Source organism: Diadema setosum, chromosome 10 (assembly GCF_964275005.1).
Source record: "Diadema setosum chromosome 10, eeDiaSeto1, whole genome shotgun sequence".
NCBI lineage: Eukaryota > Metazoa > Echinodermata > Echinoidea > Diadematoida > Diadematidae > Diadema > Diadema setosum.
The window spans coordinates 20,180,728-20,199,526 of NC_092694.1; the positions used below are offsets into that span (position 1 = coordinate 20,180,728).

General features: G+C 37.3%; 1 protein-coding gene across 4 annotated transcripts in view; it reads left to right on the forward strand.

Moving 5' to 3' along the window:
• Positions 1-14,946, forward strand: part of LOC140234291 (focal adhesion kinase 1-like) — a 189,279-nt gene extending 174,333 nt beyond the window's left edge. For all 4 annotated transcript variants that reach the window (XM_072314350.1, XM_072314352.1, XM_072314351.1 and 1 more), the window contains 5 exons: positions 3,773-3,889; positions 6,935-6,997; positions 7,428-7,619; positions 8,512-8,646; positions 10,661-14,946. In XM_072314350.1, coding sequence (XP_072170451.1) covers positions 3,773-3,889; positions 6,935-6,997; positions 7,428-7,619; positions 8,512-8,646; positions 10,661-10,987 — 834 coding nt within the window. In that variant the 3' untranslated portion in view covers positions 10,988-14,946. The remainder of the gene's footprint in view (positions 1-3,772; positions 3,890-6,934; positions 6,998-7,427; positions 7,620-8,511; positions 8,647-10,660) is intronic.
• The last annotated feature ends 3,853 nt before the right edge of the window (positions 14,947-18,799 follow it).

Sequence of the window (18,799 nt, forward strand, 5' to 3'; positions counted from 1 at the left end):
ATGTCACTCAAGCTCTTCAGAGTGGTTGTAAAATGATAAGGAAGGAATGATCAATTTGATATACAATGACTAGTTATAGAAGTGACTGCCAGATTTTGGTCAAATGGTTTCAGCAATAGGGGGCAACCAAATTCAAAAAATTGCTTTGTTACTATTATGGGTTACTTTACTGTTGTATCTTTTCTGCTTTCTGATTCTGTGAATTCTATTTTTTATTGAATATGGATAGCCATCTTGTCATTTTAAATTTCTCATAATTGATGTCTTTCACTCTGTCCTGTCCCTGGTACAAAGCAATCATCAACAGAACATGTCTATCTGATTGACTAGGCCTGCCTTGCGCCAGTATATTTATTTCTTTGTTTGTTTTTTTTTTGTTTTTTTTTGTAATTATTAACATACATGGAATTATTAGATAGGACCTGGCAGAATGAAACAACCAAGAAGTTTTGTCAGAGTAGTGTTCACATGCAGAACACAATTTGGCTCTGGATTGTGCAGTTTCAGTTAAGGGCATTTTCCTGATCAATGAAGATATTGACCTACCATCTTTGAGATTAGAATATATGTTTTTATTTGTTTGTTTTTAGCTCAGCTTTTAGCAAAAGTCAAAAGTATCTGATATGTGTCACACATACAAGGAGTAACAGAATAATTTGATTTATAAACAACCTCATGAATTTTGCCTTTCTTTGGAGATAGATATTACAATTTGTCAGAATGAAAGAACAAAATGTCAATTTTCAGGTTATTTCTATAAATCCCACATGCACAGTGTGGTACAAATTACTGCTCTTTATCCTGAGATTGAATGATTAAAAACTTCAAAATCAGTATTGATTCCTCTCTTTTCCTCCCCTGTTTTTGTGAGAATCCAGTCTTCTCAGAGATATCAGTGAATTTGAATTTTTAAAAATAAGCAAATTGTACACTTGCATATCTTTGTTATTAAAGCTTACAGTTTACTCATCAACACTTTTAAGATGTTCAATATAACCAATATATTGGGCATTTGTACTAGGTCACAAATGCTGATATGAACAAGTTAAAATGGAGCTGTGATTCACCCAAAACACTGAACAGAACATTGCCCAATACTATATGAGAGTGCATCAAATTCCTTGACCTCTTTTTCTGTAGTCACAGTCTGCCATATTTTGTGAGTAGGGCACTGAAAAGTGTCTATCTTTCATATGAAATTGCCTTCACTTCTTGGTACAGTATCATGGTAAATGCTGTTTGTGGGAAAGAAGCCACTCATGACTCTCTCAATCATACTCATTATCATGTTTCAGCACATCTCTCCTGGTCTATATCACACACAAGTGTGTTGAACTGCTTTGTTGAATCATTGTTTGATCTGGTGTGTAGTTGTCATTTCACTGTATTTGTACAAGGGAAAGCCGTTTTTTTTTTTGTGTGTGTGTGATCACAGTAATTTGTGTGTGCATCTAGATAACTTAAAAAATAAAAGCTTGGGATATGCATTTTTTATTGAGTCTGTCAGTAATTTTTTTGTTAGAATAGTATATTGCAAAGTGTTTTCTATTTCTGCATACATGTAGATCTGTAATGTGAATCATTTCACATTTCACATTAGCAATGCTGTCATTTGATCAGTTCAAAGTACACTCCTTGCCATCATTGCCCCCCCCCTTTTCATCGCAAATGTCAATCCATCCATATACCAAAGGTAAAATGTGTTGCGACACACTAACCATCAACTTCACATGTTACAAGGTACTTTGTTAGACATTGACTTCCAAGTGGTATGGAGGAAGCATGTTTCAAGCAAGTCTTTAGATAGATCAATGAAATGAACCATGAAAGTCTCAGCTACTGGTAATTGTGCAACATGATTTTCACTTTCCTTCATCGACTCTTTAGGGAGACATACACTATGTAGATGAGACATGCTAAATAATTGTAGTTGGCATGAATATGTCATGAGCTGATCATTATCTAAAAGGTGAATCCACATTTTAGAGCCTATCTGAGGCTAGAAGTAGTTCTTGATGGATCTGTTGGATGTATGGAACCATACTCCGATTGATTGGTCAGTCTATGACCCCGTTTACAGTTCGGGGGCGCGGCCGAGCCTCGCAATTTTGTCCGTTTACACTGCTTTTAATTCAAACCTTTCAATATTTTGTCGTAGTGGGGCTCTGCTTGTAAACAAACACAATTTGGTATAGCCTGCTTTTCAGACCCTTTGCCAACTGGATTCCATGGCGACAAAGTCGCCGTTCGGGCAAAGGCCTTTGCCGAAGGAAAAATCCTTTGCAGGACAAAACCACCTTAAACTATACTAGTTTTCCACGTTAAGGGGGTTAATATCGTGAATAGTGAAATAGTACGGGCAGAGGGTCTGGAAGGCAGACTAAAATTGGCCGCGCATTTGGCCCAGTTTGCATTTACACCAAGAAGAGGCCGGGCTTGGCCACGGCTCGGCCGCGGCCGAGACCACCTCCAGAGCGAGGCCAAATGCAAGGCCAATTTTGGCCTCGCATTTGGCCTTTTGCGCGTTTACACTGAAGCGGGGCTGGGCTCGGCCACGGCCGAGCCTCGCACTGTAAACAGGGTCTTAGAACTTTGCTCCTCATGGCATCCTGTCCGTGGTCATTCACTGAAGGGTCATGCAGCCTTACAGCATCAGTTTGGCAATGTGATTGGCTCACAGTATTGGTTGCTACTGGAAGGTGTTTGCTAGTGTGATTTGACTGACAGTCAACATTGATAATAGCAATTTTTATATTCAGCAATGTGCATACGAGGAACAGCCTCATGCTCTGTATGTCTGAATACAATTCGTTCAAGCACATTTTGTATTTTACTCTAAGCCTCTGTATTCAATTCAAGTCTGGGCTTTGTACCAAAAGCCTATGGGACTTCAGGATTTTAACACGCTTTCACACACTTCATTTTCTTCTTGCCCCAAGGATTGCTTTGTGAAGGATGACCAATATGAGCTTGATGTACTTGAACAATTAGGATGATTGAGTGATGAATAATGATAAGCCATGTGGAGTGGCTACCAAACCAAGGGATTGCTACTGTGATGATGCAAGCTTTGTTTCCACCCATAGTGGCCAGAATGTTTGCATGCTCTGTGAGAAAATGATTATTGCTTTCATAACTTTGAATTAGCATAATGGTGCTGAAGTGGAAGTGAAACACTACACTTCATTCAAGATAGTCTGTAAGGAAGTATATATCATAGGCATGTATGCTGCCATGCATCAAAATGATAGTAGAGGAACAGATTGAAGTCATAGTCAGACAACATGTTCTTTGGTGATAGCTGCAGTTCTTGTGAAACTACAACTGTCTTGGAAAGAAGGCATAGTTTGAATCATCATTCTCAATTTTTTTTTTCGACTGGTCATCACCCTGTGCATGAGTAAGATTTCTGAAATAATTTTGTAAAAATGATACTGTGATTGTAAGTATCTCCCTATCCTGATTAACTCTGGTACCATAGAGTTGTGTGTGATTATTGTGTATATTAATAGCATTAACAGGTCTGCCAGTTTTGTTATCTAATTCTATTCTAATCTGAGTAAGTTTTAAAAGTCTACCTGATTGATGCTGTCTTTTCTCCAGAAAAGACAAGATTGTGAAGTGGGGCTTTGATTTGTTTTGCATGCTGAGAATTACTACATGTCAGTTATCCACACTGCTTTGAGTTTTGAGTTTGGTGGTGAGATAGAAATGAAAGTCTCTGAATCACCAGCTAATGGCTTATAAATTCATTGTATTGTGTTTCTTTCAGGAGCGGACAGAATCAGAGAGGCAGAATGAGATGGAGCGTATAGAGGAGGCCCTACGCCAGCAGAGACTACAATCTGAGGCTGACTCAGAGTGGTTGCAAACCAGTGCACAGACTTTGGTAATTACAGAACTTCACCTAGAACAGTGTTGAATCCCAAGTGATTGAAGAGCATTGAGCTCCCCAAAGAGCATATGGTTCAGTGAGGGTCAGCTGGAGTATCGTACAGCTTTATTATTGCAAGTGAAGCTTTCCTTCTTTGGCCTGGTGCTGTCCCGTTACAACAAACATGGTTATAGCAAATTTACATTACAACACAGTCATGTCCACACACCATTGACAAAGAAAAACAAAAGAAATGTACTTTGTAATAATGAAGAGCAGATTGCTTTTGAAAATACATACCAGTAGCTGAGCAAATATTTACTGCATGGGTAAATGCTTCACATTATAGAATTTGCTCTGCATTCCCTCCCTGTGTCAAGCACTATTTCCGAGGAGAACTTGTGTTAGTCCTAATGAAATAAAGTTTGTTATTACAAAACACAAAGTCTGGTTTATCTAGATGTTTGTTGATTCAGAAATGAAATAGGGTATGTGATTTGTGGCGTAATGGAATGATAGGAATCTTCGTTACTCCTGACCAAAGGCTTGATAATTTTGTTTGTTTGTTATGCCTCCGCCACGAAGTGGTGCCGGAGGCATTATGTTTTCGGGTTGTCCGTCCGTCCGTCCTTCCGTCCGTCCGTCCGTCCGTCCGTCCTTCCGTCCGTCCGTCCGTCCGTCCGTCCTTCCGTCCGTCCGTAATGAATTTTGTGGACAAGGTAACTATCGAAACCTGTTGAGGTATCCTAATGAAACTTGGCATGTATGTGTATTAGGGGGTGAAGTTGTGCCTATCAACTTTTGGGTGCACATGCTCAAGGTCAAAGGTCAAGGTCAAATACATAAAATTTCACTATTTTCACCATATCTATTGAATGCCTGAAGATATTTTCTTGAAACTTAGTGTATACATGTATTACCCAATTAAGATTCTCTGGTGAAAGTTTGGGTCATGAGGTCAAAGGTCAAAAGGTCAGGGTCAAATACATAAAATTTCACTATTTCCACCATATTTATTGAATGCCTGAAGAGATTTTCTTGAAACTTAGTGTATACATGTATTACCCAATTAAGATTCTCTTGTGAAAGTTTGGGTCATGAGGTCAAAGGTCAAAAGGTCAGGGTCAAATACATAAAATTTCACTATTTCCACCATTTCTATTGAATGCCTGAAGATATTTTCTTGAAACTTAGTGTATACATGTATTACCCAATTAAAATTCTCTGGTGAAAGTTTGGGTCATGAGGTCAAAGGTCAAAGGTCAAAAGGTCAAGTAAAAATATTAAAACTTCTTTTTTTTCTCCGTACCTTGGAAAATTGTTCAAGGTATCTTCATGGAACATAGTATATACATGTACTGACTGGAAGTGATTATCTAGAGAATGTAGGGTTCATGGGGTCAAAGGTCAGGGGTCAAAGGTCAAGTGCAAGACTTCAAAATTTTACTATTACCCTCATATTTATGCAATGCCAGCAGGGTTTTTTTTTTACACTTGGTGTATGCATGTGTAACCTTATAGAAATTCTCTGGAAAGTTTTTTTTTTTTCTTCTTTTTTTGCCTCAAAGGTCAAAAGGTCAAAGATCAAGTGAAAGTGCTGAACTAACTTTTTCCTCCATATCTCGGAAGTGGCTCAAGTTATCTTGAAACTTAGTACATATTATGCATGTTCTACCTGAAAGTAATTATCTTATGAATTTTAGGGTCAAGGGCCAGATGAAAATGGTAACAATTTACTATTCAATTCAGAAATTGCACTTTTTCTCCACACCTGTACCTTGAAAATTACTCAATGCCTAAATGTATGAATGGGTCAAAGTCAAGTTAAAGTCCTTAAATCCCTAGATACATGCTCTCCTATTCATCCAATTAAACCTAGGTCAAGGAAGGTGAACATTCAACACATTTGTGACAAACTTGTCATTTCAATATTTTGCCAATTTTGTGAAAATGTAATCACACATTGTCCACATGTACTATCTAGACCTATTGGGAAAATCATGCATTATGGCGGAGGCATACCAGTCGCCAAAGCGACATTTCTAGTTTGTTTTGTTTTTCTATCCAAAAGTGAAAGAAAAGATGAGTACACTAACAAAACTTCTTTCCAAAATTGTGAACTTTCTATCATCTCCAGATGAATGAACCTACGTACATCATGGCCCCCAAATCAGGATATGAATATCCTGGTTTTGAAATGATTCAAAAGAAATTTTGCACACATGTGACTTGACGTAAAGTAGTGTAGGACCCATTTTCTGAAAATAGCGTAAAATGTGTTGCAATGGTGTATGAGTGCATTATGAATGTAAAATCAGCAATAAACTTACAGCGTGTATTATTTTATGTGGGGGTATTAATCATCATCAGTGATATTTCTGGTTAGTATCGGTCCTATCCGTGTACTAAGATGGGAGCATTACCACAAATTGTAATATTGCAATAGTACAAGAAGTACCGAAGAAATATGACATATATTTCACTAAATTTTGTTTTTTTCATATCATCAAAAGCTTGAATTGGCTTCTTCAGTAGGCATGAGAAATTTGATATAAGCCTGAACACATATAAGTTGCTAGTCAAAAGGCTGGTATTTTTCACAATAAAACAGTAAAACCGGGCCCTGGTAAATATCGCTTATGTATGTGGAGGGAAAGAAGAATATCATCTTTTGTTTGGACTATATTGTGGAATAATTTGTATTGAAACTGGTTTTCTGAATGATCTTATCACATACAGCTTATTATTGTTCAAGTTCGGTTAACAGAATGGCAAGATGATTATTATCTGGTTTATTCTACATATAAAATGGCAACATTCCACTTGAAAATGCAAAACTATGTTTTTTCTGGAGATTTTTAATTTTGTGCTGAATATTTGTGAGATTACATGGAGTCTGTCAATATTATGTGCAATGTTGTAATTTGAGGGCTGTAAATCATTATTCTTGACAAAACTTGTGACATTTAATCAATTTGTGTACGATGTAGCTTGAGTAGTAGCCAAGGGTATGACTCCATTACACTAATAAATGATGTATCGATGTACCTTATTAAACAGAGACCAGGTGTAAGCCGCCCAGAAGGAGAGCTCACAGACACAGAAATCAATGGTAACAAAGAGGTAAGCCATCTGTGCTTTTTTTAATCATATTTGACTCATTTATTCATTTATTTATTCATGGTTTATTGAAATCATTACTTTCTTTTACTAGAGCCCTGAATTATTTCAGCTGAGTGCACCTACAGATTGCAAAAGTCATGAGACAGGAGTTGATCTCTATTAATCCTTCCATCAAAATGTCCCCAGCGTACGTCCCCAGCGTACAGTGAGACCAGTCAGATTTCCTGAATATCCTTTGTAGAATGCCAAGACATTGGCCATTTATTGCCTTTTGATATAAACTGTGAAACTCCAACATTGTCTTTCAGAGATTATGGACTAGTGTCTTGTGTTTACTGCCTGGGTTATTGTTGTAGGTCCATCATTGTCCTATTTATGCTGCTTTGTAAATAGTTTTACAGCCTTGAGATGGTGTCATTCATTCCTCTAGGGCTATGCCAGTGTTGGAGGTGAGACAAGTCAACCACTCTATGAAGCCTTCAATCAGCAGTCTGGGCCAGGAGGAGTGAAGCCTAGTCTGACCTCAGATGAGGTCTTCCAAGAAGCTGGACCTCAGGCAGTGGAGAGAAGCAAGGCAAGCAAGCCTCAGCAGCCTCCCCAGCCCCTACCCATCAGTTCACAGGTGGGTTTCCTTCACTCTTCACCACAATTGTTTTTATTCTGAATACAATGCTTGTAGCTTGTGGAACAAAGGACAGGGCAAGCAGTCTTAAAAAACTTTGAAAAGTCACAAAAAGTCAAATATGTTTTCTCTTGCTTAGAAACATCTTGGAAAGGTTCATGACCAAAAAGTAATGAAAGAGTTGTGGAATGTGATTACACTGAAATTTTACCCACTTGTTCTTCTAAAGAATGATTTTATGATATGTTTCCATCTGAATGTCATGCTACTGTTTATCTTCAGTTGCTGCATTTGTTCATATGATGTTTGGTGTGTTGTTTTTTTTTTTTACAGAAAAAAAAGAAAGAAAGAAAGAAAAAAGTTTAAATCATCTAAAATCTCCAATCTAAGAAAAAAAAAAGTTCAAATCATCTAAAATCTCAAATCTAAGTAAAAAACAAAACAAAACAAAACCCTGGTTGATTCTTATCAGGAACCTCAGTTTGCTCCTTTGTACAGATCATCAAGCCAACATCATACATCCTTTGTATCAACTTTCATACAGGCTGTACTTAACATTCCTCAGTCCCAATAGGTTTAGCTTATATGAGGCAAAAAAGTATATATCTATACATCACATGTTGTTCTCAAATAGGGGATTTGACAGAGTTTGAAGTGAAGTACAGCAGTAACAGTCATGTCATAATCAAAGGGTGAATTTAAATTTGTTTGATGGTTTTCTTTCTTTTTTCAGTGGACATCATTTCTGTTCTTTTACATGCCTATGATTTATCAGTGCTTCATAATTCTGTGTGTTTTATCAAACTGGAATGTAATGTCTGCACTGAATGATGCAGAGACCATTTCCCAATGTTACCTCTATTTTTAAATTTTGTTCTTGTTTGCTGGTTAGATTGCACCAACGCTGGACATGGACCGAACAAATGACTATGTATTTGAGCATACCACACAAGTTGTGCGGGCAGTCATGGAGATGGTCAACATGGTGCACGCAGTGAAGTCTGATCAATATGTTAACCTTGTCAGGGTTAGTGTCTAATGTTACAATTTCTCTCTAATAACCATGAACATAAGCTTGTCGTGTAGTATCCAAGCACTAAAAATTAAGCCTGTCTCATGTACTATCTGGTATGGAACTTGTTTATTAATGGGGTAGAACTTGTAGTAATGATACTTCTTTATCAGTCCATTAATGTGGTTCTTTATCCTAATTCCATCACTTGTGAAATTGTCTCCCAAATTCTGAAATATTATGCCTGCAAAAAGTTCCATCATCACTAGTGAAATGGCAGAGTTCATTCAGATTTAGATCTTTTAGTAGTAGACTTCTATATCATAGAGCATTTCATAGTTAGTAGGGCTATAGCTAGTAAACTGCAGAGTTCATGTCAAAGTTTTAGTATTGGTGATACTTGGGTATACCCTGGCATGTGGAGTTAATATACTGTATGTCCCAAAAAATTACAATGGGATCCTCTGCAATGATAACTTTAAAAATAGTGAATCAATCCAAATGTAATTTCAGGGTACGAAACTATAACTCATTGCCCACATCTTACAGAAAACTCCATTCGATTTGCTTCAGTGGTCAAAGAGAAATGAGGAATTTTGTAGAGCATGTCAGGAATCTCTTCCCTCCAAGTTCTGTCTATTGTGTTCACACACAAGAGCATCCAAGTGCTAAACTTGGAAGAATCAGACTCATGACATGCTTTACAGCAATCCACATTTCTCTGTGACCGCTTAACCAAATTGAATGGGGTTTTCTGCAAAATAGAGCTAAGATGTTATATTTCAAGACCCTGAAGTAGCATTTATGCAATTTAAGCATATTGAGTGTTATCAATGCAAAAATCTGATTGTACTTTTTTTGGGACATACTGTAGTCAAGATCATGATATGAAATATTTTGAATTTTGGGTCTTAAGTGTGTGTGTGTGTGTGTGTGTGTGTTTTAGCTTGTACAAATATGTTATGTGTTATCTAATGTAATTATATTTAAGTACAGGAGATTTTGGTTTGTTTTTGTTTTTTTTTTTTTCATTTTCTTTTCTGTTTCTTTTCTGTTATTTGAGTGGCATGCCATATTATGCATAGGCTTTAAAAGCCAAGTTCTCTATCACTGAAAGTCAGGTGTTTTTGTTGAATTTAAAATTGAATTAAATTGAAAAGGTATTTTATTCATCAATATCTATCGCAGCCTGGAGGCTGAATTACAGACATTGTTAACAAATGGCCATGAATACATTAAGAATACTCACAAAATACAGTCTAGCAATGAGAAAAAATAAGTACATAGAACAACAAAGGGTCAATCTTATTCCTCTTAACCATTGCACAATGAGATCAACCTATAATACAAAACAGAAACAGATATTACAAATACAATATATCACTATTCTCAATGATTATCAAAAAATGAATTGAGTTGATGTTAATTATGTATGCTGGTCATATATCCTTATTAATACAGATGTTGTGTTGTTATGCAGCTCAAATCAACACAACCAATTTTACACAACAAAGATAATCAGTTTGATTCAAAAAATATTTTCTCACAAACTTCTCTTCCTAAACATAAACTCCAATATCAGAATACATTCAATCTACATGTATAAACAGTGCATTACATCAAATCAATCAATCAATAAATAGATACTATATTCGCATTATTATAATACATGTATATATGAAAATCGCGTCTGATATTTGCACATCTCTCTCTCTCTTTCTCCCCCCTCTCTCTCTCTCTCTCTTCTAACTCTCATTCCACTAATACACACACTCTCTCGTATATCTAACAAGCAAATATACACTATTGTTTCTATAACCAACACTCTGTGTTATATTATATTATTTTGTTATTCAAACTCTAACTGTAATGATATAGGGAAACATAATTTTTGTCCTTTGTGACTGTGAGGGCATTATGGCAATCACATTATATATATCATTGTCCTCAGAGAACTAATAGTTCTTTGCTAATAGTGTGTGGTACGAAAAAAGTGATGTGTTATTTCTAAACTTATCTGTTTCTCTAGGACATCGGACTAGCGCTAAAGAACCTCCTGGGCAGTGTAGACATCCTGTATGGAGACCTACCACCTGAGACACACCGTGGCATTCAAATGGCCCACAAAGTCTTAAGCTCAGACATGGGTGAGCTGATAAATGCCATGAAGTTGGCCCAGAAGTACGCCACCACCACACTGGACCAGGATTACAAACGTGGCATGCTTTCAGCAGGACACATCCTGGCAGTGGATGCTAAAAACCTCCTGGATGCTGTTGACACAGCTCGCCTGCAGGCCCACGGCTTGATGACAGACAGCCCATCGGCTGGGACTAAAGATGAGTTTCAGAGCTGAGGCAGACTGTGCCAAGAGACAGTTACTGTTATTGACGTTGACTTGATGGCAGGGTAGTCCTGCTTCTATTGCAACTTGTTAGCCAGCAGGATATTAGCTAGGTCTTGCACGATTCTGACAAGTATGCACTAAGTTCTGATGACTGGAAATGTCTTGCTGATGGAAAAGATATTTGTTTATGTAGCAGCTTCTTAGCTCCTACCTTTGATGTGAATAATACAAGCATCAGTGAGAATGGTGCAGTGTTCCTGCCATCTCTACTTGTTCCCAGCCTTAGAACTCTGACTTCATCTTACTTGGAGGTTAATTGAATGACATACAGAATTGAGATATGCTCTTGCTGCAACGTTGCAAATACAATATTTGGAACCGTGGATCGCATGGCTACAGTGGCAAGACATACTAGATATAGAGCTGCTTTTCATTGTGTTCAAAATGGATTAACTGTTGAACTTTCATCCATTATTTATCACACATCTCATGTACAGTGTTATTTTGAACCTCATGGAAAGTGACTGTGTAGTGCTTGCACGACAGTTTGGCTGCTGTACCAGTGAAGAGAAAGCATTTTTTTTTTTTTCAAGATGTCAGAACACTTGCAATTTATGACACTGGCTGATGTTCATATTTCTTTGTTTGTTCAATGACATTTGAAGATGCATATCCATTAATGACTGCTGTAATACCTTAAACAATGAATATTCTACTCCATAATGATGCTTTGTACACCATGTTCCTAGCGGCCACAGCAGTCAAATTTCAGGCCACCATTGAAAAAATGGGATGGACGTGTGACAAGGCGATGGGATGGGATAGGTAGACGTGACGGGCTGTGATTGCTGTGGATACCATGTCAGATTTTTAGACTGTCAACAAAATTTGCCACAGCAGTCTCGGTGCTAATGAGAAACCTCATAGGCCGTAATAAAATGGGGTGAATGTAACAAAACACACATACCAGGCCGTAACAAAACTTGGAGGCGGTCCGTAGTGGGGATGTGATGGAAAATATAGTGTAGTCTAGCCCGACCAGATGCTGTGAGAACGGCATCTGATAGCTACTTGTACATGCTCAACGGAAAGAGGACTGGAACAAACAAGACTAGAGTATGTGGGGAAAAATAGGAGAATGTCCCATTTACCCACGGCGCAGTATGTTTCGGGCAAATGGGACTGCCGTGGCCACTGGGAACATGGTGTAAATGCAGCATTAAATACCAAAATTAACTTCTTTATTCAGACTCCAGGATGACCTTTCTATGAATAAAAAAAAGCAAAGAATGACCAAGGAGCTATTACACACGGTGTGTAATAGCTCCTTGGAATGACAAAACCATTAATGCAGTCAACTTTGCCAGAGTCAGATTACTGTAAGATGCAGAAATCCTTTTGTTCTCAGTTCCAGTGTCAACTCATATGAGACCAGTTGCACTTGATTTTGTTACTTTTTTTTAACTTCTTGTACTTCAGTCGTCACCAAGATGAATAAAGATGCCAAGATGAATAAAGATGCCAACAAAAACAAAGCATTATGTGCGACAAAATGACAGGTAGTCACTCTGTATGTGTAAAACTTTGAATAACAGTGCTTATACATATATTTTATGTGATGTCGAACATGAATCATCTTGTCACAATACTTGTATGCTTGACATCAGAAGTTTGATGCCCTGTCTCATGAAAACATTTTGAGACTGACTCTACTATACATAGAAACCTCATCTCCTATGAAGTACTGAGCTTATCAATTAATAATGTACAGTATGTACATTATTAACTCGGCCAATGTGGAGACATTTGAATATGACGTAATTCATCTTGCACATATGCATCTTCTGATAGGTTGGAGTATATTTGGAATGTTACATGATGCAATTGTTCAACAGCTAATAGACAATTCCATTTCTATGCTGTACATAAAGCTCTCTTCAATGTCGAAATGAAGTTTTTTAACGTCATTTTGGAGAGATGAGTCACAGGATTTTGCAGTTCCTGGAGTCAGCTATGAAAGTTATTAGATTATTTTGGGCATTTTTTGTTCCATATTGCAGTCAGAAATTGTACAGAATTGTAGATTTAATGTATGTGCCTATACTTATACAGTTTATACAATAATGTGTTTTTAAAACCAAAAGACCACAGAGTTATGCTGCATCCTATTTTTGCTAATGTGGACCTAGGCACAGTTTCATGGAAGTTGTCAGCCCAGACGAGTGGTCAGTCTCTGACAATTTGAATAATATCCTCGGTTATGATTGGCTGAGAAGCTTTAAATTGGTTTACTGACTGGTGCTGTGGTAAATGTCAGGGCAGACAACTTTCATGAAATGGTACCCAGGTCATGTTTCAGGACTGTTAGGTCAGACACACTAAAAAAATTTTAGTTGTGAGCAAATAGGTCACAAACCTCATTATATCTTTTGTTTGCCATTGCATGTGACTTATTTCTTTTCTTCTTTTTTAAGTTTTCTTTATTTTGTTCTTTTTGCAAATACCTGCATCCAACTAGACTAAAATGGGTGCTTACCAGGGTATGCTGAATTTCATTAGAAGTGTGCTTTTACTGAGTACACATCCACCGAGTTCAAGTATTTTGAATCCTGCATATTGTCAAGAGAACAAAGTCATTAAACCATGACTTCAGAGTTTTGTGGTAGGTATTTTGTTCTATTTATAATAGAAGTGAACATGCAAAGACTTCAGTTTTTATGTAAAGCAAAGACATTTTCCGTATCAGTACTATTAAAAAAGGGAAATGGACACAAATAAATCACCTGCATGGAGAGTAGTGGAAGTTTTAGTCATAGAAATAATTGCTAGGGGCAGTGAAGTATATGTCACATGCACAGTTATTGTTTCAGTCATTTCAGTCAGCAAAACAGTTAGCAAAACTTTTTTTTGTTGTTGTAAAGTCAATGAACTGGACTATTTGAAACAATACAACATTAACGATCACGACCTGCCATTGATTTGACATTCATGAGAGGATTGCATAACATACTCTGTGGTCTTTTGTAACATAATTTGATCATTCTTTTCCTCATCAGAAGACGTGCCTGCAATAGCTGTATGAGTGATTGTTCGTGTCCAACCTACAACACATGTACAGTGTTCTTATGCATTTTTGATCAAAAAAGGAAAACACAGAAAAATATAAATATATATATTCAAATATATTTCAAACTTATTTATTTATACATATTACAGTGTTTGTATGGAATTTTGTTTGTTTCATTTTCTTCATGTTATTTTTACTTGTGTTTTGTTAACCACGGAAATTGCACAAGCTTGTTTGATATTTTGGGGATTACTGCAACCCTAGTGTGTAGGTATGTTTAGTGCAATTGAGGCTGTAGAAAAGGTATTCCTTAGAAAACACAGCATTTGTGTTTAATACATGGTATGGAGCAATGCACATAATCTTGAATAGGATCAATCTGAAAACTGTAATGGTTTTGAATTTCCTTAAAGCTCAGCAAGCATACACATATATCTTGCACGTATGGTACTGCTTGCAACTTATGTACATGTAGCTGTGTAATTAGTAAAGTTAACAGTGCAGTGCTGGTACTTTAGAACTATGAGTACCCATGCTGTGGGGATATCAATTTGTAAATTAAAAATGATAAATTGCTGCTTATTTATTATTCATACTTATGAAGACATATTTCCTGTTATAGAGTTGTGTAGATTTGTTGCTACATGAAGGACTGCATCTCTTCATGCACTAAAGTTGGCCACAAATCATCTGTGTTTTCTGAAGATTGTACTGTTCATGATGTAAGCAGCAGTGGAAACACTAGCATTATATCATGTGTCCTTCATTGAAATAGTACTGTGTAATATAGACTACAACCTTTAGAAAGCACATTCATTCAGGGGAAGGCATACAAAATTACAATGAGTGTAAAAGATCATGCAATGACATGTTTGATGAATAAATCACTGTGTATAAATGACATGACATGCTATGTGAATCTGTTTTATCTTGTTTCTGGATATGATCGGATTTAAAAAATCCAATACATTCTTGATCATGTGTACCCACTAACACCAACTACAGTGTATCCATTGCCATGCAATGGAAGTGTATCCCCTTGGTCATTACACCATCAGCTAAAACTAAAATTATCCATTGCCATGCAACAAGAGTGTATCCCCCAGTTCATACACCATACCAACACCAGCTGGAACTAAAATTATCCATTGCCATGCAGCAGAAGTGTATCTCCCAGGTTGTTACACCATACCAACTAACACCAGGTTAGTCATAAAAGGAAAGTGCAGCTCAATAACACTACAGTTGTATATAGAAACCATTTTGTGTGTGTGTGTGTGTGTGTGTGTGTGTGTGTGTGTGCATGTGTGTGTATGAAACACTTTCAATAACATCACATTCTTGCCTATTCTAGGATAGGAAACTGTGAAAGGTTGTCACATATGTGACAAGCACACATGCTCTTACATAAACAAAAGCAAAATATTTGTCAATCACCCATCTTAATCTGTGTGCCAAGGACAAAGTACATGCACCCTGTACACTGACATCATAAAATACAATGTCTGTATACAGAAATCTCTTCTATTAATGTTGGTTTATGAGTGTGTACTACAATGTATCACCATGCACAATTTGGCAGGAAAATGTCATTCTCTTAGTCTGCATGCAAGTACAGTGAAAGCCTGGAGAATTGATTGATTGATAGATCGCTCAATTGGTCGCAAAAGAGAAAGAGGGGGGTTGAGAAGGAGAGAGAGAGAGAGAGAAATGTTGTAGACCGACATACAGTCAAGAGGAGCAGAAGAAATCAGGAGAGATAGGAAGCAAGAGTTCCATGGAGAAAATCATCTTCCAATCCACGAGGAGTAATATCACATTAGGATTTAGTTGTGCTCAATAGAGACCACTGATGGAAAAAAGGTGCAAGGAAACACTTCCAGTCCATGTTTGTTGTCAAAAAACATGCCATCAGTCTACATGAAGATTTTTCTTTGGGTTAGAAGTCTACAAAGTATGGCTGAAAATTACTACTTAGCACATGACAATACAAGTGCCATTTTAATCATTTAATGTATATACAACTGGCACAAACATGGCAAAGATAGTTCCTAGGCAAATCCATACTGAGGGGCTACCTAAACCGCTGTAGATGTATAATGTAGCAACTACATGTAAATGCTGCATTATAAGTTTTTCAGATATTTCTTCTGACAAACTGTTAAAAGCTACAGAAGTCCTTGCATCTGATTTAATGACATTGAATTTGTCCGACAAAGTTGTCGGACAAATTGCTTCATGAAATGCCCCCCTGATTTTCCTCCATGCATTCATTTCCAAAAAATTTGGGTGAGTTAAAGAGAGAGAGAGAGAGAGAGAGAGAGAGAGAAAGAGAGAAACCCCCCCCCAAAAAAATACAAAAACTCCCTCACGCGACAGGGTGATAGGCCTATACCCCCTTCCATACCATCCCCATTCAGTCCTTTCTACTTAATACACTTTTACATTGACAGATTTCCAAATGTTTCATCTACAGTGTGCATCAGGTCTGTTACTTCAAGAAAAAAAAAAAAATGCAAAAGTTTCGTGGGTGGGAGGAGATATCTAGATACTTTCAATTAACGGAGGGTTCCCCTCCTCCCCCCTAAAAAAAAAAATAGTACACTTCTAGGATTGAAATTTTCCCAGATTACATCATAAATGTGTTTACGAGATATTTTCATCTGAATTCTAAAAATGCAAAAGCCTCCTCATATGCAGGGGCGTCGATCCTTGAGGACGGGAGGGGGGGGGGGAACAAAATCATTTTGATCCCCAATGATTCCCGAAATTAGGAAAATTTTCTTGCATTTTTTTTTTATAGAAAACTGTCTAAATATCTTATCCTAAGCATGCACCAGATTGCAGAATTTCAATTCTGAAAATGAAAAAAACAAAAGCAAATATACCATCAAATATGCGTATACGAGATATCTCAATTTCAACTTTAAAAAGGCAAAAGCTCCCTTGTACGGGAAGGGTGGTGATAGCCTTCTCCCTGCTCCCCCCCCCCCCCCCATGCATACAAGTAGACTGTGGTTACACTTTGAACATGGACAGTTTTCCAAATATGCCACAAAATGTGTGCACCAAAATGTTTAAATGCAGTCAAAAAATACAGAATCTCCCTCATGCAGGAGGGGGAATAGGGCTTATCCCCTGCCACCTTCTCTGATTAACAAATTTCCAGATATTCCAACAAAAGTGTGCACCAGATTGTTGAATTTCAGTTCTAAAACTGAAAAAGAAAGCTCCATCAAATATGGGAGAGGTATCTTGCCACCCTCCAAGTGCTTGGTCTCCTCTATAGACTTAGTAGGGCCTACACTTTGGGGAATGACAATTTCCGAATTCTCCACAAAAAGTGTGCTCCAGATCGATTTATTTCAATTCTGATAACGCAAAAGCTCCATCCAGCAGGAGGGGGAATCCCCATCCCACACCCTCGCCCTATAAGCTCTACCTCACTAGACTTTGTACATACACAGACATGATGCACACTCGGAATAAGAGCTAAATTCAGTGATTTTAACACTTTCCTGAAAAGCCCTATTTATTCCATTATTACTTTTTTGGGGGCACCAAAATTTTGCACTAGATCGCTGAATTTCAGGTCTGAAAATGCAAAATCACCTTCGTGTTGGAAGAGAAATGCCCTTATCTACACCCTCGTGTGCTTGCTTTTTCTGTTTTATTGCATAACAGACAGCGTTCATAATATTCATTGTAAGAATATCAATACATGAAGTTTATTTAAATGATACAATTTTACGCAAATTGTTCAATAATAATCTACATCAAAAAATACTGTCACCTTCAATATGTGGGACTGTTTCAAGTTGATAAAACATGCAAAACATGCATCAATTGCACCATTTACAACATCGAAATGCAAAAAGTTCTCACCGTGGGAGGGGGACCTCCCCTCCCACCCCCACCCCCCCCCCCCAATTTTATAGGCAAATTGTTTAATAATCTACATCAAAATATACTGCTACCTTTAACAAATGGAACTCTGTCAAGTACATAAAACACACAAAAACATGCATCAAATTGCACCATTTACAACATTAAAGGGTGTGTACAGTTCTGGTCGAGGTGAAGATTTAGCTTTTAACATTTTGCGAGATAGGTTAGAAACCACTCTATGAGATGTCAAAGAGCATGCAGTTCTGAGGGGTATCAAAAGTTTATTCGATGAAAATCGGTTTTGAAATGGCTGGGATATCCAAAAACAAGGTGAAACAAAGAGATCATAATAAAGTTGTGGCATGTCGCCTTTTATTATTAGCACTCTTTTGGATATCTCAGCCAATTGAAAAACAATTTTCATCAAATAAACGTTGAATCCTTCTTAAAATTGCATGCTCTTTCATATTTCATAAAATGCTTTTCATTATCTCACTTAGGAATGTTCAAAACATGAATCCCTACCTCAACCAGTACTGTACAGTCCCTTTACAATGCAAAAAGTTCTCACTGTGGGAGGGGGAACACCCCCCCCCCCCCCCACAGTTAATGAAACCTATAAAAGCGAGGTAAAGCTTTATTTAGCATGTTTAGCAAACATGTTCGAAGATTCTACAACTTGATGCGATGCAAACTGCATCTTGTACTTGTATATTTTCTACATCGCACTACAGCTAGTGCTGCATGTTGTAAATGTGTGTGTGTGTACCGGTATGCATTGAGTGTGCTAGAGTACAAATGTATGTGTGGCAAGTGTAAGGCCCTATGCATGCTGTATCATCATGATGTAGCAGATGTGAGGCAAT